The 27984-nt window shown below is 24.2% G+C and overlaps 1 protein-coding gene across 1 annotated transcript; it reads left to right on the plus strand.

Annotated features, from left to right (window-relative positions):
- The first annotated feature begins 338 nt into the window (after positions 1–338).
- Positions 339–26708, plus strand: LOC136977131 (metalloprotease TIKI1-like). The gene is made up of 6 exons (XM_067272571.1): positions 339–469; positions 7863–7934; positions 14720–15280; positions 16815–17124; positions 21966–22056; positions 26221–26708. Exons 1-6 carry the CDS (start codon positions 437–439, stop codon positions 26414–26416), a joined length of 1263 nt encoding a protein of 420 aa, XP_067128672.1. The 5' UTR covers positions 339–436; the 3' UTR covers positions 26417–26708.
- The last annotated feature ends 1276 nt before the right edge of the window (positions 26709–27984 follow it).

Below are 27984 nucleotides of genomic sequence, written 5' to 3' on the forward strand. Positions count from 1 at the left end.
TTAAAACATTAAAGTTACTTTAATAATTAATAAATAACAAATTAACTTTTACTGCTTTCAAGAATTGTCACGTTTATAAATTTTCACATTTGGAGCTATTAAAAGATAATTACATTTCAGTAAAAGAAATTGAAGTTTGATATTTAATTGCTTTTAATTTAATTTAATTTATTAATTATTAATTTAAGATTTTCTTTCACAGTTTAAGAAATGAGAAAGTTTAAATAAAGACAACTTATGACGTCATTGACAGTGATGTACTTGCGCACGAGAGGCGAAATCTCTGACCAATAAGAAAGGGTATGCTTATCACGTAAAGAAGTACAGCCAAGTTTTGAGGAAGCAAAGAGGAGAGAATGTGGGAACATGATTCTAGTAGAAGGATATCAAGGTCCTGTTCCAGATACAGAATTTTGTCTGGACCTCCAATGCTTTAATGATGGCTTCGATTCTACTCTTTACTTTATTGGTAGGTTTTTTTTTCAATTATAAATTAATCTTAAGATTTAACTTTAGTGTAAAATTAACGCGGTAACAATTTTTCAGTAATTTAAATAATTCTTCTCCAATTCCTTACATTCATCAAAGAAAGATTCTAAAATTAATGTAGTAGTTGTTCAATATTAATTTTATTGTTAATAAATTTTGGAAAATTAAGCTTATTTATTGTAAAATTATTAGTTAATAATTTTTAATAGAAAATATAATATTAAATAAATTTATTAGATTATACACATTGCGTTTTCCCAATTATTATATCTTTAAATAAGAAATTTGATTGTGTTCTTGTGTGATGTATTATGATTTTATGTATACTTTTATATGAAATTTTCGGTAATAATTTTCTAAAATGTGTTTTTATAATAAATATACAATACGTGGAAAAATAAATATGCATTTGTTTCCTTTAGAAATAAATGTTTACTATCGCTAATGCTTTCCAGCGTTATTAAATCTGTAAAAAAATTCCCCATAAAAATGAAGTAAAGTTGCTGATTCCTTTTCCGTGCTTAGATGCCATTAATATACTTTTTAACCATTTAACATTAACTACGAAAATCAATTTTATCAATATTTTATTTGTAGAAAATGAAAAAAGAAAATAAATTCCAATAAAATAGAAAGAACGTACTGTCCTGTACTATACAGTACATCATCATACATATACTTTAACACTCGATTCTGAAAATGTATTATAATTCGAGATATATTTGTATACAAAATTAACTGTATATCCTATAAACAAATATTTTACAACTTTTTCAATAACGTAATTCTTTATTTTAACAATTTTTCCTTTTATTTCTCTTTAAATAAATATTTAAATTTAATGTCGATTACTGATAAAATATTTTGTGTTTATAACTGTTAATTTATGATGTTTGATGGGTTTTTTTCGAAATTAATTCATGATTTTTAATTTAATTGCCATTAAATGAGTCGTTTTTAAAAATTTATTTTGTTTTTTCACGTGTAAGATGTCAGATGGAAACTAGAAATTCGATCGTCTCTTGTATTCTTTCCTATTTTTTTTTTATATACGAATAATTTAGTTTTCTAGTCATGAAGATTGTTAAATGCATTCGAAAATGTTAGAAAACAAATGAAACTATTCTAAAATTACTCTAGTTTTTACTATAATGTATTTTAAACGCGGATTTAGAATTCCATGATATTTTCTAAGACAATTTTTGAGCTATTACTGTAAACAATTTTAGTTTAAAAGTTTATTGTCTTTAATATTATAAAAATCTAATTGGAAAACAATTTTTATAAGTATAAGTTTCTAAATGATCATTTAAAAAATATATATGTTACTTATTCCCAGTAGCGGTTTTAAGTTAGCAAGGCTCTAAGCGAGCGTGCACTTGGTAAGTTCTTTTTATGAGTTTATAAATATGTAAAGCTTGTATCACAAGATATTTAATACTGTAATTCTAGAAACCTAGCTAGATTCCAAATACTGGATCGACAAGCATATATTTGAATTGTCTAAAGTGCCCAAAAGCGCGAGATCCTAAAGCATATTTAAAATCGCTACTGCTTATAACATATTGTAGAAGATTTATTTTTATGTTTGATCAGGAATATTCCTTCAAAATTTAAGAAATTCTTTTTTATGAGTGACAAAAATTTATTCTTACTTAATTTTAACTTAAAACATTTTTTAGATGTTTAAAGAGATTGATCTGTTTTTTATTGTAACTTACGTATCGATCAATGTATACATTGATAAATACATAAGTTACACTTGACACTTTAGTATACACTTTAATAATTAATTTCTAGATACGTATCTGTAAAAAAATTAATTAAACTCTTTAACAAACATGTCTATATTATTTATTTTTGATAGTTTAACTTGATTACTACACATAAAAAACAATTTAAGAGCGTTTTTCTGGTCAATTATCTGTTATAAGCAAGTAAATACAGCAAATAAAACCACTAACTTTATTTAATTAGAGTAATTTATAGGTGATTATAACAATTTTTTTTATTTTTATAGATTTATAGAATATTTTCCAATTATATTCCTTACAAATTTTCCAACTTAAAAATTATTAACGAAGTATTTACTTCTAAAAAAAAAACAATTTTTCATTTCATAAACTGTAAGATGAAAGATATTTCTTATTAATTTTATTCATAGTTGTACTGCATATACTTTAATTTTTTTTTATTTAATAGAATTAATATTTCAAAATTTCAGGAGAGTATTTCAGATCAGATAATTCAATGTTTAACGCATCGTACTATATCATCTATATTTTAATAGATACAAAAAAATATAATTGAAAAACTTGCTTATGCCAACAAAATTATATTTTATCTCTTTTTAATAAATTAAACTTTAACTCGCTTCAACAAAAGTTTTATTGAATGTAAAATTGTTCAATTTATATTATAATATACTTATAACTTAATAAAATTTTCTGCCTTTTATTAAAAGGTTATTACACTTAAAGTTGTTTTTTTTACATATAAAAATATTTGAATTAATTAAATTTACTTAACTAATATCCGAGTAAATGTTTATATTTGTTCTTCTGTTTTTTTATGTGTATAGAAAATTATGATACTGAAGAATGCTCTAAATGATCCAAAAAGATTCAGTATCTTTGTGACTTTTAACAAAATTTAAAATTTTACGTATAGATCTACCTGACCTTTTAATTAGTTTTTAATTCCCAAATATATTTATCCTTGCGGAGGATTCTTGTTATACGTAACTATTTCCTCAGGAGACTTGAAAGTAATTTGTCAGAAGAAAAGTACAGTACATAATAATTTAAACAAGTTAATGAAATTTTCAAAGTTCAGTTTGATAGTTACACTATTTAAAATTTTAATTCGTTCTTTAAAATTTCAAATACATTCAAGAATAATGTCTAGATCCACAATATATTAACTTATAATACCAAAAAAAAAACAAACAAGGTTATATCAGATTTTTTCGTTTTCATTAATATTTAAAATAATTTAAATTCTGAAAATCTAATTCAAAATTTACAATATAAAGATTTATTCTTTAATATAATTCTGCTGTATAACAATAAAACAAAATTCATAAGATAAATTCACAAAAGGATGCATTTCTGTAGAACTAATATATAAAATTACGTTTAATTTGCACAGAAATATAACGAAAATAATAATAAAATTATATATATTATGTTTAAATTAATGCCTTAGTTGTATGGTTAAAAATTCATACAATTATTTTTACTTGTATAATTAAAACGAATCGAAATAATTATATTTCTATCACCATTCTATAGAACCGTTTAGAAAGACTTTTCAAAATGTCAAGAAAAATAAAGAAATAAATAATACAATCTTTACATTTTATAAAATATCAAAAATGTTTGTAAAATTTTAATGATTATGTACTTAATAATAAAAATTCGGTTAGGTAATACCGAAAACTTCGATCAAACTTATCCGCCATTTTTCAATTAATATTAAATAATAGATAAATTAATAAATTTTAAATAGAGATAGTATTAGAATTTAATATATTCAAATTAAAATTTTTTTTTATTTTACAAGACTTCAAAATATTGTTGTTTACAAATTTAAAATTTAAAAGTTTAAAAGGACGACACAAGACATAAGGGAATCAACTAATCAATTTGTTTTTTTGATTACTTAAAACCGAAATAGGAAAGTAGAATCAACCTATTACAAAATTCTATTAATTCTGTAAATACAGTTAATTGACACAGTCGATTTTAATGAATAATGAAAGTTAAAAATTCAAACACTCTTAATTACTTTACAAGTTAAAGAAATCACAGAATATATATATATAACATGTACAGTACTTAAACTGTCTTATTTAATCTAATAGAGATCCGATAAAGTGGGTCTAAATTAGACAGCTTAAGTTCTAAAGAATACCAGAAGTATATAAAAAATAATATTGATAATTTATTACTTTAATTTATTATGTAGGGAAGGAGAAAAGACCTCTTATACTTAGGGCCACAAAAATTACAAGATTTTTAGTCTTTACTAAATAACAAATTTAAAAACACGAGAATAAACCTTAGCTTGGTTTATTAGTTCTTATTCAATTAGAATATTAGGTGTTATTCAAGGTTATAACTTCTTTGAAAAATATATAACTCCTTTGTAAGTAAATATTAAATTCTTTTGGAAATTCGAAAACTGTAACGAAATTCAAAGATATTAAAACTGTAGCTTTAGATAAATTAATTTTGTTTAAATATTTGTTTTTATATCACTGAACTGAATTCCCTATTAAAAATAAATCATAATTGGTTTTACATAAATCTCTTGCAAGGATCGTAACTTTTGGACAGAAACAAAAAGATGATGCTAATATTGATTTTTTCTTCTATTTCCGATTGTTATTAAATATTTGCCTACACATATATTACATTAGTCATATTTACTACATAAATTATAATAAAACTAAATAAAAGAATTATGTAAATAGGGAGTAAAATCAAAAATACATAATTAGGATTGTGCATAAGTAAATGAAATAATCAAATAAAATTCTTAATTACAAATTTCTCTTGCCATTTTAGATAATTAGATAATAATTTTTAACAAAATTAGGTTAATTGAAAAGCTATATTCAATAAATTTTGTATTAAATTCAGAAGTTTATTCAAGTTAATTGTGTTTTCGAATTAGTTTATATTTATTGTTTTAATGATATTTTAGTCTAGAATAAGAATTAAAAAGAATTAATTTGTGATTTCTTATTTTTACTTTTATTGTATAGTATTTAAAGGAGATGAAAATAATAAATACTTAAAGATATTGCTTAATGTTTATCTTCTCTTATAAATTTTTCTTATTTTTCATTGTTAGAAAGATTCTCTTTAATTTAAATATGATACAAAAATAATTGAAAATCAACAGTAATTTGGTTATATTTAATTTAGTTATAATACGTAAGTCATAAATAAACGAAATTGTAAAGTATATTCTTAAAATAAGCAACCTTCTGTAAAAATAAGATAAAAAATTTCAGTGAAGATTAGTTGATGTTACAGATGTAAGCAGAAGCAAGATATATGAAGAGTGCCAACAGAATTATTTGTCCCTAGCCTCGGATATAGATTGATCTCAAAGTTTAGTCCTTTATGTAAAAAAAATATACGAAAGTGATATAGATTAAAATAGTGAAAAAATCTGTTTATGTATTATTTTATTTATATATTTTTAGAACTTTTGGAGAATGGAGTCTTACAATTACCACAGAATTAAGCGTACTGTACCTCACTTTTTCAAGTCTCTACAAATATCCGTTCGTTTTCAATTTATTGACAGCCTTCCATATTTTTTTTATTTTTGTAAATAATTGCTTACACATTTAAGAACTTTATTTACAGTGTATCTTTTATATTTAATTTTTTAAAATTTAATTTGAGCTTACAATCAAATATAATTAGAGTGTTAAACATGTTATTTAAATTAATTTCTGTCATTCTATGATTAAAAAAAAAAATATGTAGTAAGAGAATCCAGAAACGATGAATAGACTAAACATAAATAATAAAGTATGTATTGTGTAAGGTCTGTATAGTTGTTATACACAACATAAAGACACTTTTACTACCTTAGAACCTATAACATCTGTTAATCAACGGGGTCAAAAGGCGACTCAGCTAAGACCTATTGATCTCAACAAAAATAACGTGTAAAAAATACTTAACATTCTTCTTCTTTTACTTCTAATATGGAAATTTTGGCTCCTGCTTCATTCGCCTACGATTACTTAGCATTCTCATAAGAATATGTTGTTTATAAAAATAGAAACGAGTAAAATAGAAACTTCAGTTTAACCGTTTTTACATTTTAAAATTTATTAAAATATCTTTAAAGGAAATAAAAATAAAATTGTAAAACTTTAACAAGAAATAATATTTATTAATGTATCGATTTAATTTCGTTTCTACGACATTTTGTTATAGATATTGACCATAATTTTCAAGTTAATACGAAATTAATAATGATTTCTGTCATTTAAAACAAACTAAAATAAACTTTTATAATATATATACTAAAATTACGTACAAAAATTTCTTTTATAAACCATAATAATAATTCAGTTTATTTTTCAGTTGTGTAGTTGTTTTTTTTCCCCTTTCTTCAATTCTCTTATGTATATTTCTAGATATTTCGATCAAAATAATTTGTTTCATTTGACAAATTATTTCAATAAGATGTGAAATTTTCTAAACAATTTTAAGTAACAATAAAACTATTTCTTAAGCTTCATCAATCACTTAATGCTGTTATTTGAAACCTGTATAGGCTACTTAATAAAATAGAAGAAAAGTTTCACTTGTCTTTACTAAGGAAATTTTCGGGAGAGTTATTGAAACTAATACTATATGAAAGAGCAAACAGGAGAAAAGAAAAGGCAGACGGAGGAGAAAATTGTTCGAGAACACAAAGACGGAACCGAACTACGAATGGATGATGTTCTAAATAAAAATAAATGGACAAGAGCTGCCATATATGACCCTCTATTTATAGCGCGACTTCATCTTCATACGCTTAATATTCGATTGAATTCTTTGTAAATTTTTCTATATTTGTTTAATAAAGTTAAAAAGGGTATGTAGCATTTGACACATAAATTAGTACACTAGAACTCGAGGCATCTCAATGAATCCGAAGACAATAACAACGTCATTTATCCAATTTAATAACTTAATTTAATTATATTTAAACACGGTTAAATTTAAAGATACACAGTAAATTAAAGATTATGTGAATTGTAGGTTAAAAATTGTATGCTTTAACGCTTCCATGATATACTCAGTATACGTAAACATTTTCAAAAGTTTAATTTATTCAAGAGTTCAAATTTATGGTCGAATGACTAATTAAAATATTGTCTATTTTATGAAATGAATAAATTTGATTAATTATCTTAGGTAATTGCTGTATACGTTAGTTAGTTCCACGATTCCACAGCTAAATAGAGTGTTCTTCTAAAACAGTTTGCCTTAGGGAAAACCATTGGGGAAGAGAACTTCTGAATTTCAATACTTGTAATATATATTGTAATTCTGAAGTTTCAACAGCACGGATATTCAACATTAAGTTTGACAAAAGTTAAATTAACAAATTTAGATTTGGGCCAATAAGAAATTTTTAAAAAAAATTAAAAAACAAAATATATTTTGTACAAATTTAGTCAAAGTTTTTTGTACATTTTGTCACTATATTTAGAATTAAGGTAAATGCTAAAATTATCTAACGATACAATAAATAAATTATAGTATTTTTTTTAATTTTAAATTTAAATTTTTAAATTATTCTTATTTATGGAATTTTTATTGATAAAATGTTTCATTTTTTTTTTTTAGATTTGGTTGAGTGGAAAAGACACATTTAGTATTTATGGATACGAGCAACAGTCTTCCTGCGAAAATAATTCGGTAAAATTGTTTTATCCGTTTCTATAAAATATAACACGTTAAAAATATTGAAATTAATATAAAAATATTAATAAATAATTAATTAAAAACGTAAAACATATTAAGCGTTTTTATCTTAAGAACTGACTTTCTTGAAATCAATTCAATGAATTTTTTAATTTAATTTATTAGTTATCATAAAGTGATAACTAATATATATATAAAAAGAATTATTTTAACAATAATTTGTCATTTTATGTAAACTAATAAATTAAATTTCGAAGAAAAGTGATAAAAAAAAAATGGAGGTAAATCGAACAGCAATTGTTTACCAGATATTACCAATTAAGATTGCAGTTTTCTTTTATTCCGGATAATTCGAAAGATCTTGAAAAGGAATGATGAGAATGGAGTAATGAGAAACAATTGTAAAGGCTTGGGATAGTGTTAATACTAGATTTAACTGTAGGAGAATTTTGTTCCTAATATCGATATAACAAGGACAAAGAAATAAAATCTAACTTGGATCATCAAACTGCAAAGTTGGCATTTCGTATCCAATAGTTTTATTTCTTCCTAAATTGAGACTGATTCTGATAATAATTATCCAGATATGAAATGATCACATATGCTCAAATGAGCGAGGAAAGTCAGTTCTAAAAAACGTTTTTTCAGTCATAAAGTTATCAAAGATAATCAGAGATTTGTTAGTGATTTTAATTCAGTTGTTTCTACTCATCCAGTTGGCTTATTAACCATATTCGTGGCTCGTATTTTGAATTGCAAAGCGAAATCGATTGCGTGTTTCTTTTTGACATATTCAGAAATGATAATTTGATAAACATTACGATCAATTTAATGAAATACTTGAAGATTTCTTTAATATAAATACAGTATAATTTTAATTTCAAATACAATCTTCTTATTTTACAAAGTTTTATTTCAGATTTAATAAAGAATGAACATGTAATTTTTTAACTTTTATATTATTAAATACATTTCAAATTTCATTATATATATATATATATATTGATATGTTATCTAATTAAGATTCTTTTGCTCTTCTGGCTGTTATATTGATAGAATAAAACATAGTTTTTGAATTTTTCGACGTTTAGATATTTGAGGAGCCAGAAATGTTAAAAAAAATACCCTTACAGAATTCTGTGTGTGTGTGTATCGGCTTTTATTTTGCGTTATATTTCAGGATTAGGTGAACCAAAATTTTCGAAACTTGGCAAAGTTATTTCTATATATGGAACATTGATTCTATTAAAGTTTGGCGGTTATAGGTCCAGGGATAAGGAAATAGAGAAAGTTATGCATTATATTTCGAGTAGAATCAGACTTAATGAAAATTTTACTCATTATTGACATGTACAATTTTTAAAAAACTCGTCTCTATCTTAAAAAATTAAATTTCTTGTCTTTTTATAATAAATATTCAAGTTTTTTTCTTATTTTCGGCGTTAATTCACAAAATAATTCATTTTTAAATTATCTTCATAGATAATTTTATTTCTTTTTATTTTATATTCTATAATTTAACTTTTCATGAATAATCTTTTTTTTCATTAAAAATATTTTATTATATACGAATAAAATACTAATTTGAATAAATTGTCTATATTCATTGTGAGCATAAAAAAATTAAAATTTATTATTCAAATTACAGAGTTAATTTATATGAATAAATATGTAAATTATAAAAATTATAATTTTTATTTCGAATATTTTATAGTCATTATATTATCTTTTTGTAAGAATTTAATTTTTAAAAAATCAAATTTTATTATTAAGAGATAGGAATTTTTTAAATTAGAATTAACAGTTAATATTTTAAAACATGGAAAAATATTTAAATAAGTTGTGAAAGAAACATTTTATATATACTTTCTTTATTCTCTTCATAACAAATATTTGTAATAAATAGAGAACAAGAAATTTTCTATCCATTCTAAAATTTTTGTATAGATTCAAGCAATACAACTTTATATCATCACTGAGAAATAAAAATGCAAAGTTTTTTTTTAATTATTCATTTAAAAATTTTTAAAAACTCATATTTTAAAAACATTTTTATATTGTTTTTTGTTTTAAATTCTTCTCATATGACATAATATGATAACATAATTAGTAATATTTAATATAATTCTTGGAAACCCTTTGATGAAAAATCCTATTAAAAAATCTTTTGATTAAAACGTATAAACGTTTTCCTACTTTTTAACTAATTGTTTTTTTACTAATACTTTCTTAATTCCTTAATCTTCTTAATAAAGAAAAAAATCTAAAAAATGTTAATTAATTCTTAATTTTTGGTTGTTCGGAGCTTTATTTTAATTATCAGTTAATATTCACTGGATTCTTCTTTAAATTTTCTTTTTTACATTTTTAAATTATTCGAAATAGCTCATAAAACAATTTTTTAAACTATAATCCTGGATTAAACTTTGCAGTTATTTATTTGACTTATACTTTATTTTCTACTGTCTAAAAAAATTGATTTTAAGAGCCGATTTTCAATCAATTTTACCCACAAGATATATTTCTCAGTTAGAAAAAAAGTAAAATAAAAAATTTCTCAAATAATAAATTACAATCCGACAGAGAAAATAGAGTTAAAGAAGTCGAAATTTTCTTTATTAAGAAAAAAGGTTTTTTCTGTTTTCAATTTAAAATATAATATAGATTTATAAATTGTGTTAAAATAATTTATAAGAATTATTTTAGAAAAATGTAAAGGAAAATTTATTAATCTTTTGATTAAAGTTTCTTCTTTAAGATAAGGAAAAAAATATATATTAAACCTTTACATTAAGGATAAAATTCTTACTTATATATTAAAGAAAAAAGTAATTTATAAATTATTTTAATTAATTTTTTAAAAAAGAAGAGAAAGAAATTAAAATTAAAAATCTGTAAATTTATAAATCTTCTTTAACATTTTAATCGTAAATTTTGAATTTTTATTTTGTAAAACGAATTTATGATAATTAAGAATTTTAATTATCATCTTAATTAATATTCATAATTTTCTTAAATTTGAGGATTAAAAGTTGAATTGTATAAATAAAACAGATTGTTACAAGTTTTAAAATTAATTTTTAGGTTTTAATTAATCTATGAAAATTAATGAATTTTTTAATAAAATTTATGTCAATAAATTAAGGCAATTTTATCAAAATTAAATTATATTTTAATAATAAGAGAAGAGTTTTCTTTTCTTAAAACAAGTTTTATTTTCACTAAAATAGAATCAGTTATGGATTTTAGAGGATAATTTATTACATTAGATTTTAAAATTTTAAGTAATAATTGATTATACATTTAAACTTTAATAATATTTTAATCAATAATTTAAAATGTTTTTTTTCTAAATCGATAAATATTGATTTCTATTGTAAAAACAATTGAAATCAATGAATATTGATCTTCTCTAATATTTTTAAAGTAATTTTAAATACACACTATATATATATATATATATATATGTAATTATATATATCTGAGCAGTGAGTGTATATTTTATGTTAAATTAATACATTCACTTTAAGATGAATTCTTTTACATGTTTCTTATCCCACTTAACTGTACCACAACTTTAAATTTGGAGAATTGTCTGATATAATCATTAGAAGGCATTGCAAATACAGTAGGCAAGGTTCTTGCAAATAATTTTTTCGTAGATAGTTCTAAAAGAAACTTATACACATATATTTTGGTTAAGAGAAGACATATGCTCCTTCCGTCCGTCCTAACTACACTTTATCTGTTCTTTGTCACACACCAAAACCCGTAAATAACGATTGTTGTTTACTTTCTGTTAATTATATCACGTTTTAAATGGTTTAATAATGTTTGCAATCTTTAATAAATTATTTTAAACTGCATTTAATTTTAATTATTATTTTAATTTTTTCCGAAAATCCCGTTTTAATAATGAGAGTGCAGCTTAACTTTGAAGTAACGTAGTGTATTCAATGTATAATGTAGACATAAACTCTAATCATTTTATTTACAAGTGTTTCTCTTCATTTATTCTTTTAAAGATTAATTTCTTACGAAATTTAAAAAAAAAATTAAAATTACAGCATCACATAATATTCGTATTATATGTAATTTATTAAACATTAAATATGAAATAAATTTTGAAAATTATGTAATATTGATGTTTATGAAGGTTTATATACTTTAAAAAGATTCATAAACGATTTTTAACTAAAAATTTGAAGTTTTATTTCTTTTTGTTTGAAGATTTCTTTGAATATAAAATTAAATAAAAGTATAATAAATTATTTTAATATTATAGCCTATAAATTTAATCTTACAATTAAATTTCCTGTAATAGTTTTGAATTAATTTTTTTTTAATTTTAAAGAGACTTTTAAGCTAAATTTTGATATAATTTTAAAGATATTTAATCATTTTCTAATGAAATATTTCGGGTCGATACAGTTGTTTCAGCTAATTGTTATTATTATTTTCAATTAATAACAAAATTTAAATGATTGCTAAATAACATTTAAGAATTAATTTGCGTTTGATTTCACTTTATCAACATTTCCTATAATAATTCTTAGACGAAGAGGCATAATAAAAGTTTGAAGTACTGACAGCTGAGAGAAACATTAAATTTAACGACAATCCAAATTATATTTGTGGGATGTTCTGATGAAGTTCTACAATTGCCAAAGTAGTAAAGCCGATAGAAACAACCCCTTTGAGTCTATAAAGTAAATTAATCCGATTACAATAATAACATAAACGTCACTTTTATTAAAATTTAAGATCTTTCCGGAAATTTCGATCTTCGTGTTTTTTATTTCTTAACATTAATATTGTTTAGAATGATTTTATGGGTATCTCTTGGGTAGTAGACTTACCAGTGGTTGAATTAGTACCAGGAAGGTCCAAATTCTTATTTTGTTCTTCTTTTTCAAACCTCCTTCCATTACAAATAAAGCCAAAAACATAATTATATTTGTATCTAAAATTATTTTTATTGTATATTTTAATTTTTTTATACAAATTAAACCAAAAATTACGCCTAAATAATTGTGGTAATATGATGTTCTTAAGTATCATCAATTACACAGTATGCTTCTGTAAAAGTATTCTATACATGGTACGAATTTACAAGTATAGAACATATATTCTAAATTTTGAAATACAGTACATGTTTTATAACATATTTTTAATCGCAAAGAAGTTTAAAGCATATGAGTTTGTCGTTAAAAATTATACATTACTTGAAGCATGCAATGCCATAAGGTTGTAAATGCCATTTTTCTCAAAATACGTATTATTGAAGAAATGAATTTTAAATGCAATGTTTTTTCCTATAAAAAAATATTGTGGCGATAGTGGCACTCTAAGTGGCTATATTTTGAAGATGAATTTATGTGCAAGCCATAACGTTTTAAGCGCCAAAGTGCAAGCCACGTGACTTTTGGAGCGTAAAATGTTACGGTTTAGGGATAACAAAATTACGAATCATTTACATTTTGTTATTCCAATTTGTAACGCAGTGAGTTTTTTTATGCAGAACCGGATAACTGAATGCCAGTTTATTAATAGTTAACCTGTATCAACTTATTATTTGATATTTCAAAATGATATTCGGACTTCCATTAATCTTTCAAATTTGAAGTTTTTAAATACATTTTAACTTTTATTACACTAAATTAATACCTTATTGTTTATATTTTCCTTTATTTATCATAATTATATTACAATTGATAAAGATTACAGCCCAGTTCAAGTACCAAAACTATGGGCCCAACATTGTTGAAGCCAGGAAGCAGTCACTAATAGATTATTGCCAGTTTTTAATGTTAAAATTGATATTAAATTTGTAAATTGTGTTTAATAATTTAAATGTAAGTTTTTGGTATTCAAAACTATTTTTCAGCTGTAGAAACATTAATTTTATGATTGCAATTGTTTTTGGCATTTACAACGTTATGGCTCTAACCCTGTTTTTAAACTTTTTTTCTTTCCTTACCATCAAACTTAGGTGTTTGAAATTAAACCCAATGTTTTATTCCAAAGTGTAAATTGTTAAAATAATTTTTATAGCATTTGATTAAAGTTTGTTCATTAGAAAAAGTGTTTTCTCTCTCTCCTGAAAAGTTTGTTTTTTGGCATTTACAACATTATGGCATTGCACGCTTCAGTCTTATAGATAATACCACTTGACTATAACATTAGCTCCACCAGTGGATGAGTGGATAAAAGCACTGAACACTGGTTCGCGAACTCATACCTGACCACGTGCATTTTTCTGTGTTTTCATGTGTCTAGCACTAGTTTTTCCATAGTGTCTGACACCTATATAGCGGTCGGTTTCCTTTAGAAAGCTCTCTAGGGAGACATTTCCCCTTAGCAGATCACACGTGTTGTGTTGCCTTATCCCATCAATCCAATCCTATAGAGTATAACATTATTAAAATAATTTAATAAAAACGTACCCAAGGGATGGTCCATATAGAAACTATTCATTATCGTCATTCGTTTCCTATTCCAACACATTGTTGGTCAGGTTAGTCAAAGGCTTTCCTGACTTCTCACAATCTTTCTTCATGGACTATTCGATCCAAGTCATCTTTAGTTATTATTATTTAATAAAAATTAAAAAATTAAATACAGTGTAATACCAATGTAAGAATTTGAAGAATTTAACAAAAAATTTAACTAAAATTTGATAATTTGAAAAAAATAAATTTCGTTTATTTTTACTTTTATATAAAAGCAATTTATAATTATAATTATTTCTAAATTATATATAAAATTTAATATTACAGAACGATTATCCGTTTTCCTTCCTCTGGAAAATCAATAAGAATCCGCCATCCTATTTTTTTGGAACTGTTCATGTTCCATACACTAAAGTTTGGGATTACATACCAGAAAACGCAAAAGAGGCCTTTCAATTATCAGATAATGTGTATTTCGAACTGGACTTAAATGATCCTTACACTATATCAACTTTAGCTAAGTGTCAGATGTTACCTCAAGGAAAGAATTTGTCAGAAATTCTACCGTACGATATTTATCAAAGACTTAAAAGATATTTAGATCGCATAAAGGAAAATATGCCATCTTGGACAAATTTTGAACATAGAAGAAACTACAAATCCGATGACAATCTACTCAACGCTATAACAAGAAACTGGGAACATAAAAGACCAGTTTGGGTTATGCTTATGGTTAATTCTTTAAAAGAAAACGATGTAAATTGGAAAGGTATTCCCGTTTTAGATCTTTACTTGGCTCAGCAAGCAGAAAAAATGAAGAAGAAAATTGGTGCTGTTGAAGAAGTCGAGGAGCAATGTATACCTCTTAATGCTCTAAACTTAACGCAGGTAAGATATAAAAATAAGTAATAATATATTCAATATAACAAAATTTAACTTAAATAAAAATCAATCGGAAAAAATTAGAATCGACATCATTTATTACAGTATTAAGTTTAGAATTTAATGAATTTTAATTCAAAACTTATATAAGTATCATCAAATCTGAAAGTATTTCGAAAGTTTATTTATTATTAATATATTATTTTAGAAAGATCATGATCCTGATCATTTCAGTAACTATAATGAGTCTGATATTCTCTTGTTAAAACCAAATGAGAGCTCGTTATATAGAATTTTTCGCATAACGAGTATACCTTTCCTTCATCCCTTTCAGAGGACGTCATTATCTAAAAAAACTACTTCCTTGAAAATTTTCGACTATCGAGATGTTTTAAAACTTAAAAATAGAATGTTCCATCAATTAAATTTTAAAATATCAATTTTATAATTTATTAAAAATAAATTTAGTAATTTCTGTTTCAATGGGAAGTAAATAATTGGCGAGTAATGAATCTTCTTCAGATGACAGAAAATTAAAAAAAGGACATTAATATTTAAATAAAATAAATTAAAATATTAAATTTGAATATTTCGATACGTTTACTAATTAAAAATTATTTTATGTATAACTTTTTATAATTTATCAAAGAGTTATCCTTGTATATAATATCGTAATATGTTTGGTTTTTATATTTCATTAATTGATATTTAAAAATGATTTATTTTCTGAGTGTTTTAACTTAAAGATAAAAGCTGAGAGGAGGGTGGAAAAAAATCTAAATTCCAATTGATGAATGACTGTTATCGAAATGGGCTTTTTTCAATCTCCAGTGCTTTAAGACAAGAATCTCACGAGAAAAAGCAATAGTTGGTGCGACCATTTTGAGATTTTTATAAGGATTTAGCAGCTGAATCCAGATAAATTTGATTCTGTAACAAACGGTATTACTTCTGAGTCAGAAATTTCCTTTTCTAATGTTATTTTAGCGGAAAAAAAATTATAGAATTGAAAGAAAGACTAAAGTTTTGAGGTTTTATTTAAAGATATTTTCAAAAAATTATTTTTGTTTTATAGAATAGTCGAGATTTTATTTATATATGGATAAAACAGGAAATTTGATAATATAACTTTTTATATATTTTTTCTTTTTTTATTGACTTGAAGAAATGTATAATTTAAAAAAGAAAACTTGATACAAAACGAGAAAAATAAAAACGTTATCATATAAAAGTTTTAAAGATGCAAAATTATAATTTAAAATATATTAAAATTAAAGCGATATTCTTTATTTTAAAAAAGTAATTTATTATTACATTTATTTAAAAGTTAAATTTCACACAAAGAATTTTCAAATGGGGAAATTAAAAATAGAAAAATAAAGCTTATTTTTTAAATAATTTAATACTCGTTTCTCACATTTAACTCATATATTTAATTTATTAAAATTATTTTAATAAGAATAAACAATAATATATTTATAAATAAATAGATATTTCAATTTTCCAATGATAAATTATAATTATTTTTCTTATTTTATAGGTATTATTCGCCCTTAATCAAACCCTACAAAGCATCGATAATGAAAACAAAGTGAATGTTTCTCAAGACAGCGATGATCTTATCCATCATTATAATTGCCGCAATTTAAACTCTATTATTTTCAATCAAGACACGACTCAATTACCTAAACTGACCAACATGACGTCAGAGGATATGGATGTTGCACGTGACATGGAACATTACTTCCGGGATGAATTCATTTATAAGAGAAACAAGAAAATAGGAGATCGGGTCATTCAACTTATCCTAAATCATCCCAATGAAACTTTCTTCTTCGCATTTGGCGCAGGTATATTACTTTATTTTATCATTTTCCTTTTAACATTTTATCTATTTTATTTCCGATACTTAAGGATTTTCTGTTTTGTAAATGCCAAATCGATGCTATTGTTCGATAGAAAAGCAAACAAATATTAATCAACGTAGAAAAAAACACAAAAATTGGAGAGTTTATTGTAAAATGTAAGAATGTTGAGAAGAAAAATCAATATTTTATTGAATTATTCAAGTTATATTTTTCTTTAAAAATGATTTTAGGCAATAAGAGAATAAATGAGTTAATTTTATGACAAAATATTATTCGAATTTATATTTTAAAGTGCTTTTAAATATTAGTAAATATTTTATATAAGATATTTTGCGTGAGCGAATTTGCTTAGTTTAAAAATATGTCCTCTATATTCTCATAACGATTGTAATTTTTTAAAATAAATATCTAATATACGAAATTATTTATTTATTTTAAAAAATAGGATTATTTAAACTTTATTACACGAAGAAAAAATTCACAAAATTTTATTAATAAGTCTTCTGAATTATTATTATTATTATTATCGTTTAAGATATAAAAATAACTTTTTTAACATTAAAAGATTTATTAAAATTATAATTAAAATTTAAAAAAAAATGAGATTTTGTTTGATTAAAATTTTATTTTCATTAAAAGAATAAATTAATAATAAATGGAAAATTATGTTGATTAAGTTTATAATATTAAAAAAATAATAGTAATAAAGACACTTTTCAATTAGAAATGAGACATCAAAATAAGATTAGAAGAAGACAGAGAGATTAAAGTAAAAATAATTTTTTTTAATTCAATTTTTCTAAAACTTTCTGCAGTTATTTTCTTCCCAAGAATTTATAAATTTAAACAAATACAGTATTAAATTTTCTGTTGTGAGAATGTTCAGATGGAAGTTAAACTTCACTTCAACTTGAAAGATTAAATTTTTGATATTTATAAAAAATGGTGAAAAACTTTTATTTCTTTCTTTTATTTAAGAATACTTAAACGAATTTTAAACACCTTAATTACTTTATAATGAGATTTTTATTTATTCGCTTAAATAAACAAAATTCTTTGATTTATTATCATTTTCTCTCAATAATTACCGGTACAAATTTCTAATTTAATTCTCATTTTAAATTGAGATAAAGCAAAATTTCTATAATCTAATTTTGAATCAGGAAAAATTTTCAAATGAAAGTAATTCTTTATTTCTTGAAAGCTCTTATATAAACATTTATCGATCTTTTCAACTTTCGTTTACGAAGTTTAAATGGAAATTTACTGTCGGTAAAAGTAATTTGATGCAGTCAAAATTTTTCAAAGAAGTTAAATTTCTAATATATTTCACTTAGACATTGTCTCAGAAAAAAGAAATATTTTTGTTTATAAATTAAATAATATTTTATAAGAAATCCTAATAAGTAAATAAAACCAAGTCTCAAATTTTTTTTAAAAATGATGTATAGGCCTATACTGTTAAATTTATTAATATTTTATCATCTTTATTATTTAATTTAATTATAAATATATGTAAAAATTTAAACTTGGGTAATTTTTATATATGCTTTCCGCGTATCTCTATAAATAAATAATATTAATAGTAGCGATTTTAATAAACTAGTATAAAAAATAGTTAACAATTAAATTGTATAATCAGATGTAATGTAATTTTCCAGTGATTGCTATTAATTAATATAGCTTGAATAGGACGAAATAGATCTGTATAATTATTTTACAAATGAATTTAAATAGAATTTTCGATAAAATACTTTAAGACTGGGAACACAGGAGTGTATAATGTACTGTACTACGTCTGTTGTAGAGTACATTGTGACTTGCGTTGAAGAATTATTGTGTGTTCTATTAGAGACCACACACGTTTAGCGTTTATACTTTTTAACGTGCATGAAACAGATGTATGTTGTACAATGTGTTATCGACGTGCTCAATCTATAGCGAACGTCACGTACTGTACAATGCTTGTACTGTATATCATTGACACAATAGCAGAAAAATGCAAGAGGCCACAATTTAACGCCCGTTTTGTAAAATATGTCAAACTTTGATACTGAAATATTAATATCTGAGATTGAAAAAAGAACATTATTATGGGATACTGCACATGAAGATTATAAAGACAAATCAAAATCTCAGCATGGATTGTTGTATACTCATGTGTTCATTTTATTTGATAACGTTTCTACAAAATTCGAAACCGAATAAAAAGTCATTCGTAATTATTGTTTCATATTTTTATACTAATAATTATATTCTTTCGTACTGCCGTTTCATAACGTTACTCATAAAGTAATTAGTTAAAGCTTGTGGATAAGGGTTGATATTTACATTACCATTGTCTCAATACTTCTCAAAACCAGAAAAAGCTAAAGAATCATGAAAATTGAAATCATGACGTTTGCGAACAAATGTAATACACATTTTACAATGTCAACAGCAAAATTATTGTTTGCATCAATCGATCTAAGAAATGTTCTACACTTATTAATTAAAATGTCAAACGTGCATTCGATGTTGCATCTAGCCCTAGATAACTTGAAAAATTTTTATTTATTGACTAGTTGTACCAGAGTACGACCTAAATAAATAAGTAATAAATTCAAATACTTCATCTCCAACGAAAGCGAAAGACATAGAAATTTGAATTTCAGGTATTTGTGTAGGCACAGGAATTATTGGGTTTTATTTTTCATTTTTTTTCCCCAAAATGAAGAATTTTAATATAGAGAAGCCTATTCTTGTCAGGTGTTCCTATCTGTATAAATGAAGATATACGTAGTAGTTTATCAGCAACAGCCAATAACACAGAAAAAAAAATGCGTATAATTCATATATAAAGGCTTACTTTTAACACTAGCTGTAGCTCTTAGTTTTATTCTCTTAACAACTCGTATATGCTTCCCGTCTATTGCACCTAAACAGTTAGAAAAATAACTTTTTGAAACCCATTTGCTATGTTACACTTATTCTTAATTTATTCAATTTAAAATGTATGTTCTCCATCTAAAATTTGTAGTGTCTTGCCCCTGTTCATCATACTTTCCCTGATAACAAGAGAGTCATGCCGGTCATCCATGTAACTCTAATTCTAAATTCTAAGGAAAAGTTTTGAATTCACATGACTTCCGGTTTAGAACGGAAGTTCGTATATAGTTAATCGGGACCTCTTGCTCTAAGCTTTTCATTTCTGGTCTCAACTTTCATCTATCTAATTCTGTTCTAGAGATTATGGAAGGGCAGACAAACGAACGGACGACAGTGGAAATTTATAGGTCTACAATTTTTTAAATTGCAGTCCAACAAAAGTTTTTATTACTGTACAAGACACTATGGAAACACGAAAGACTATTAAAGATAATTATGTTAGAAGTCTAAAAATCAAGCAGAATCCTACAGATCTGGTTCTGGAGAGGGAAAAGTAAAAAATTTCATATTCGGAGAGACCAATTATCCTTTCTAAAACCAACAGCTACAGTTAGCATTGTTGGAGATGAAAGTGGAAAATAATGGCAAAGTAGGTAATATCAAGATGGTATTGATATCAGCAGGAAGCGGATGATATTAGTATAAACCAGCACACGGCTACTCCTTCTGCATCAAATAAACTTCTACCTCTAAAACCATAAAATAGTTGTCATCGACAGTTTATTGATTGATTTTATAAAAGATTACACTCCAAGAAAATAAAGATGCTACACTTTTTTAAATCGCTTTTTCCCACAATTAGAAGCTTAAATATTGACTAAAAATTTATTTTTCAGATTTCAATCTTTACACTTGTGTCTCTATGCCTTATGTTATCATTCAGATAGCATAATAATTAACAAATCATCAAAAGAAATTTTAGGCATTGTGAAGCAGTTTAAAAACCTTCTGTGTCTTTTTTAAAATGCGTAAATAAAGTTTTAAAATGGCCACACAGATGTATGTTCACAGTTTCTGAGGTGAACCCACAACTTTGTTTGCGTTTAGTTTTTAGATGTTTTTCTACTAAATAAGAAAGGACCACAATTTAATTAGCGTCCATCTTGTCTTTGCAATTTTCTTTAAAAATATTGTCTAACTTGATATTAGGCAACCTCTGCAGAAGTATTTTTCTGAAGCATGTCCATCGTGAAGTACATTATACGTTCGTTTCTCCCCAGCCTAACTTATAAAATTGAAAATATTTTAATGCAGTTTTATTTGATACTAATTATATACGCTAATGAATTTATATTGAATAAAATTATATTAAAAGATTTTTTTTTAAATGTTAACCCGAAACAAAATTAATTTTAACAACGTTAAAGATCATAAAATAAGTTAAACTCGAAGTATTTACGCTTTAATTTAACGTAATGAATGTGTAAGCATATCAATAAGCTTGGCAAATTATTATATTAATAATAGTACAGAGTAAATATAATAATTTTTGTAATTTTTGTAGGCTGTATATTCAAATTAATCAAAATAATGAACGTAATTTAAAATTATTAAATTTATTAAAGTAAAATTATCCAATTCTCTATCTTAATATTTTATTAGTTTTATAATCGAAATGTTCCTAATGCATTCAAATGAATTAGAATAAAATAGGCATATATAAATATATTTTGATGATTTTAAAGATCTATTAAATATAGTAAAATTTATTGAAATGAATAATTAAACAAATATGGCATAAATTTTATTGAAAGTATCTCTTTAAGTACACGTTTTAAATATTAGAAAGTTTTAATTCACAGTTAAATTTCTATATTTTCTATCGCTTCTACAGTAATTTATTTTAATAAAATTGATTTATATAATTTTATTTTTTATTTTTTATTCAAATGAAGGTCATTTTCTGGGCAACAATACCATTTTGGATTTCATTCAAATCGAAGGTTTTCAAGTAACCAACATACCCGCCAATAAAAGAATATTTAAGTAAGTATTATTTTTCTTTTATAACACGATTATTCTGTGTTAAAATCATAACAATATTATCATTATTCAAGAGAAATATTCCGAAAATATATCTCTGGTATAACGTTTTATTATTTGAATTTTCTCATTCACGAATCGTTTCCACGTTGGACGATTTCCAGCTTATCTAGAAATGTTTCATGTTCACATTTCTAACGTGTTCAATATTTTTCTAATGTCCTCAATCCATCTTAAATAAAATACAATAGGTCTATATGTAATTTAATATGTACTTATGCAGTGATAAATCATTTGAAAGACAAGAAATCAAAAATGGTTGATTTATCATTTCTAGAGAGATTAACACATAATAAATTTATTTATTTTTTTAATTCGTATATTCATTCGTTTAAAGTGAAATTTTAGGAATTTTTATGAAATCGTCGTTTTGCAAAATAGATTACTCTAATTTAGTGAATGATCGCTACAAAAGTTTCATTTAGAATTACGTCCGATGTTTTCTCATAGTTGACCAATAATATAAAATAACAGTAAAACAAATGGCTCATTAAGTCCAAGCTAATGATAATCAAGCAAGAAAAAGTTAATTAATCAGTTTGTACGTTTCGTGTTGATTACCATTATAGAAATAAAGATATGTCCGTCCTTAAAATGCTTTTGTGCCAATCATAAAATTATTTTTTTCTTTTAGAATAGGATAAAAATCATATGACAATCCCTTTAATATTCATTTGAGATTTTTTTCTGATCTTGTGATCTAATCTAATTTGGATGATAATGAGGAAACTTACCATTATAAAGACAAAAATTGCTATTAAATACATGAATCGACCAATATTCACTTTATTTTTATTTTTGAACGTCAGGGCCACCTTAACGGTTTAGATAACTCAGGTATTGCCTAAGGGTGCAGGTTCAGAAGGCAAATATCGAAAATTAAAATGCTGGTGAATTAAAACAAAATTCTCCTTATACTCGAAAACTTTCTAATGTGAGATACTTTCTGTCAATGTCAATTGTTATGTGTTAAATTATAGGCTATATCTGATTCAACATCTGAATATTATCTATGTTTAAAACAGTTTCTGTAATATTGTTGGGGTTGCTGAAGAGTCTTAGAGGTCACTTTTTCCTCTATTTGTCAGTAGTAAATTTTTAAAATATTATTTTTAAATGAAGAATTGTTTATTTTTATAGATTTTTCTATGTCTAATGTTTTTTAAAGAAAATGTCCTAAATGTTTCTGATAAGCAAGTGCATTTTTCCACATGAACACAATCTTCTTTTTATATTTACTTTCCTTTGAACACATTTTAAAAGTAACAATGTTTAAATTCTTTATCTTTCTGACAATTACTATAGAAAAAAATTTAATTATTTTGCACAAGAACGTTTTTACTATCTCCATTTATACAGGAGAAAAATCTATTGAAAATGTAATTTGGAAATAAAAATGCAATACTAGATTCTTTTCTGCAATTCTACCACTAATTGTTTTTATAACATTTTTAATAGTAAATTATTTTTTTAGCTATATTTAATAAAATAGTTACGAAAAACTAAAAAAAAATTATCATCATAAAATTCAATAGAAACTAAAAGTAGGTTTTATGAAATTGTAAAGAGAGGGTTGAGTTACTATCACATGGCCAATTATTAGATTATTTTGCGTTGTACGTTAATCTCTAATTAATTGTATTAACGTGTATATTTCATAAAAACTATAAATGTTCAAATGCATTTGTAACGTTTATGTTTATAAAAAATTTCACATTTTATCAAGTGACAGTGTTACAGTATTACATGCTTCACTTTGACGCAAGTAAGCTGTTAAAGATATTTGAATTTTACTTTAATGAGTATAAAATTGATAAATATTGTTATTACAAATATGTCACACAAGCAAAAGAAGCAATAGATGATGTAATTATGATAACTGTACAGACTTTTTTTCCACTATAACATACAAATAATAATACCGTAAAGTAACTTCCTCATTTTTTGACATTTTACTTCATTAATGCTTAGCTCTTTCGGGTAGAAGTTACTTTTAGGTATTTTTTATAGGTCTACATCTAGTAAATTCCCGTAGAGAATGACAGATTATATGTTGTTTAATAAAGTAATATAAGCTAATTAAGTAATTACAGAGTACAATATTTTATTAAATAAAAATTTAGTCTACATCACAACTTTCTTAAAAACAATACTTCTGGTAGATGTATTATTTTATCATCATTATGAGTAATTTTTATTTTTACGAAAATATTATCAGTTGATACTCGACCTACTGTAACTTTAAAGTTATCCTGGTTATCCTCAACACAAGGAAAGTTTATCCTGATTAGTTTTCTTAATGTCTTGTCCAAACTTCTTTTTAGTTCTTTCGGGTCGACAAATTTAATGTAGCAGAAAGACTTGAAAGATCACTTATTAAAAGCAAAGAATGTAATTTGAATAGTTATTTAAAATAGGTATTTAATTAAAATAGATATTTAACAAAGCACTAAACTATGCGGTCGCTAAGTTATCACAGCATTGTAGAAGACCACGGTGCCGATACTTGCGACCTCCAATGTTTTATTCATAGTTAATCATGCTTTATACATTAAAATTGTTATATTTATTTATTATTTTATATTTTAAAGCCATTTCTTGCAATTGTTAGAATAGAATAATTAATATACTTATAATTTTTTTAAATAGGATTTTATGATATTTAATTAGACCAGTTTTTATAGATGTGTTTACTTCAAATGCTTTATAATTATTTTTTTTTCAATCTTCAAACTTTATTTAACAGAAAATATTTTATTTGGGGGGTATTTTAAACGTCATCTATGCTATAAGCATTAAAAAGACATTTTATCATGGCTATTATAAGTTCATATTAGAAGTAAACCACTAGTGAGGATCGAACTACCCAAGAAACTTTCTGAGTTGACCCAGACTGGAATCTGGAACATCCAGAATGACAAGCTGACGTTTTTATTGTTTCAGCCAGCCTATCTAATATATTGTACGAGAAATATGATTTTTATGAATATTTGTTCTAATTTTTTTTTTCCATATTTACCGTCAATAAACTTAATAGACACATTATTATATTCATTGACTCGAATTAAGGTTTAAGAAAAATTATTGTTTTAATAAATATACAATGAATTTTTGAGTATAATGCGTTGTATAATATTCAGCCATATTTGGGATAAGATATTTATTTTTTAAATAAAAACTACATATTGAGGAAAAATATAAAGGGACTTTTAACGTTCTGAAGTTAAAAAAATAAAATATTGAATGAAATTGAACTATGAAAACTGCATTTAACCGAAAATATATACACTCAATGTATAAAATTATGAAAATTTTTCGTACTTTTATCATATTTTTCCTGTTATCTAATAGCTTAATTATACTCTTATACTCAGTAGATATTGAACTTGTGAATATGTAACACAATAAGAATTAACAATAAATAAAATTGCAACTTCTAATACACGTTACGACTCGCAACTATTACTTTATAATATTCATTATTTAAAATTATTTCAATGTTACTATTTAAATGAAATATAAATAATATTGTTGTCCATTAACTCTTTTTATCTATCATTCATTTATTTATTGGGTTTTTTTTTTGTCACATATGTTACTTCATTTTTCATTTCAATTTCTTCTAAAATGATTGAGCAGAGTTTTATAGTTTCGAGATTATTTATTGTTTAAATAAGGTATATAGTTTTTCAATTTTTTCCCTTCTTAGATTTATTTAATCCTAAACTTTTTCTGAAAAAATATATAAAAAAACCAGTTAAGGTTTTCTTCATCGCGGACAAGTCTTCAATTACTTCATCTCTATAAAGAATTTGGGAAAATGTCTTGATATAAAATTAACTTTTCATTTGTTTCGATTATTTCTATTAAAAGTTTCCTCTTAATCATTTCTCTTTCTATTGATCTGTTGGTGTTGAAACTGCGAATTAGAACTTTTATTTTTAAGAATTATATTAACCAGTTTTACTTTTTAATACTGTAATAATCCCCGATGGAAACAAACTCGCTTACAGTTACAGCAGCAAAAAAAAAACAAAAAATCAATAAAGTTTATCAACAGATTTAAAAATATTTTTTTAATTAAATTTTTATTTTTTTCAATTTTAGACAAAGGAAATCTGATGATAAATACGCGAAGGGGTTGCTATATGATTGGAAACAAAGAAATAATCCTGGAAAGAAAAGAATTGCCTATAAACAACGTTACAAGAGAGTTCGAAATGTAATGAAGATAAAAAATCTCGAAAATAAGTTACCTAAAAAAGTAGACGATAAAGTTTGGTTTAAATTAGAAACAAAATAATTGTAATTTATTTAATTTTCTATTATTTATTGATATATTTTATATGTACTTTATCGAATTTTTAATCAATTTTTTTTCAGTTTTATAACTTAACAATTAGCATGAGTATAAAATTCAGAAACCGGAATAGGAAGTTGTACAAAAATGTTTGTGTGTTAAGACGATAAACACTGACTATGCATGAGATTATAAGCTTATCAATGTTGTACACAAGTAAATAGAAAGAAATGTAATTCCCAAATCCTGTTTATTTGTATAGCTGGAGATTAAAATTAGCTTGTAAAATTTATGCAAAAAAAAAAAAAAATGTATGAGTATCTTTTTAAAAATTTTATTTTTATAAAGGAAGAAAGTTTATTTATAAAAAAAATTTTTTAGAAGAATAGAATCATTTAGTTCTTTATTTTCTACGGAAAAAAAATAATGTGTAGTAAAATAAAAAGTTAAAATTATTAAAATCGTTATAATTTAATTTTTGTAAATTGTTTTATTTATTTATTCATTTGTATTGGAAACTGAAAGATCTAGATTCGAATAATTTGTAAATAATAATAAAACTTATCACGAATTGTAGAATGCTTTTCTTTTTTATCGTTCTTTACTATTGGTTGTACTGTACGTCGACAAAATTCATTAAATTATAATTCATTTATAATTAAGAAAATATAATCTACTTTTAATTTAATTTTCTACTTTAGGAGGAGGTCAAAGAATATTTTTGGCCGAATTTTCTTCAACTCCCCCTCCCCAGCAGACTCCCTTTGTATCTGACCAGCGGGATGGTAGCATTCGAATAGGAAAATTACTTAATACAGTTATCAGCGAGCACAAAATACGTTTTTAGCAGTTTTCAGGGTGCCGAGTTTAAGTATTAGTCCATTTATTGCGAAATTTGATTGGTTGGTCGATTATCATTTGATATGGTACGTCAGAGTTAACACTATAAAAATTTTGGATGTCTTGAATTATCTTCTCGTGCTGATGGAAGTCAACAACTATTTTCTGTTGAAAAACATCAATTTCTGTCTCTCTGACCATATTAGAGCAAGAGAAATATCCATATCGAAACCCTATTTGATATCGATAATAAAGCACAACTGAAAATGGTATCTGAGTGCACTCAGGTACTGTACCTTATTCCATAGACTTACCAATTTATTTAAAACTTCGTGATAAATATGGCAGTGGTAGGTTAAAATAATTAAACTCTTAATATGGTTTTAATTTTAATATATATATAAATACTTTATTTTTATCGTTCTTACTTTTTGCCCTAGCAGCGGATTAGTACAGATTTTTCCAAAGTGGACTAGAATTTTAGTTGTGGAGCCCTAAAACTTCGCAACTGAAATTCTAGGCCTCCTCGGATCTTTTAAAACATTTTTAAAGTTAATGAATCAAATGTGTTATCTGTTTATTATTTTATAACTATTTTTAAGAGAACAGTTATTTATTTGAGTCGGCATACAGCTCAACAAAGTAGTTGCCATTTGCCCTTAACACGCATTGTTCGTACAGCTGGCATTTCATCGAACAATAAAAAATAGAATGTACATAATCCTTTGTTT

This window comes from Centruroides vittatus, unplaced genomic scaffold (assembly GCF_030686945.1).
Source record: "Centruroides vittatus isolate TY-2023 unplaced genomic scaffold, ASM3068694v2 contig_443, whole genome shotgun sequence".
NCBI classification, from domain to species: domain Eukaryota; kingdom Metazoa; phylum Arthropoda; class Arachnida; order Scorpiones; family Buthidae; genus Centruroides; species Centruroides vittatus.

What these genes read in the sequence shown, in the direction of transcription:
- LOC136977131 (XM_067272571.1), top strand. Translation starts at nt 437, where the DNA reads ATGATGGCTTCGATTCTACTCTTTACTTTATTG. An exon ending in TTCTACTCTTTACTTTATTG is followed by an intron (nt 470 to 7,862) that starts GTAGGTTTTTTT and finishes TTTTTTTTTTAG; the next exon opens with ATTTGGTTGAGTGGAAAAGA. An exon ending in ATGCTCTAAACTTAACGCAG is followed by an intron (nt 15,281 to 16,814) that starts GTAAGATATAAA and finishes CTTATTTTATAG; the next exon opens with GTATTATTCGCCCTTAATCA.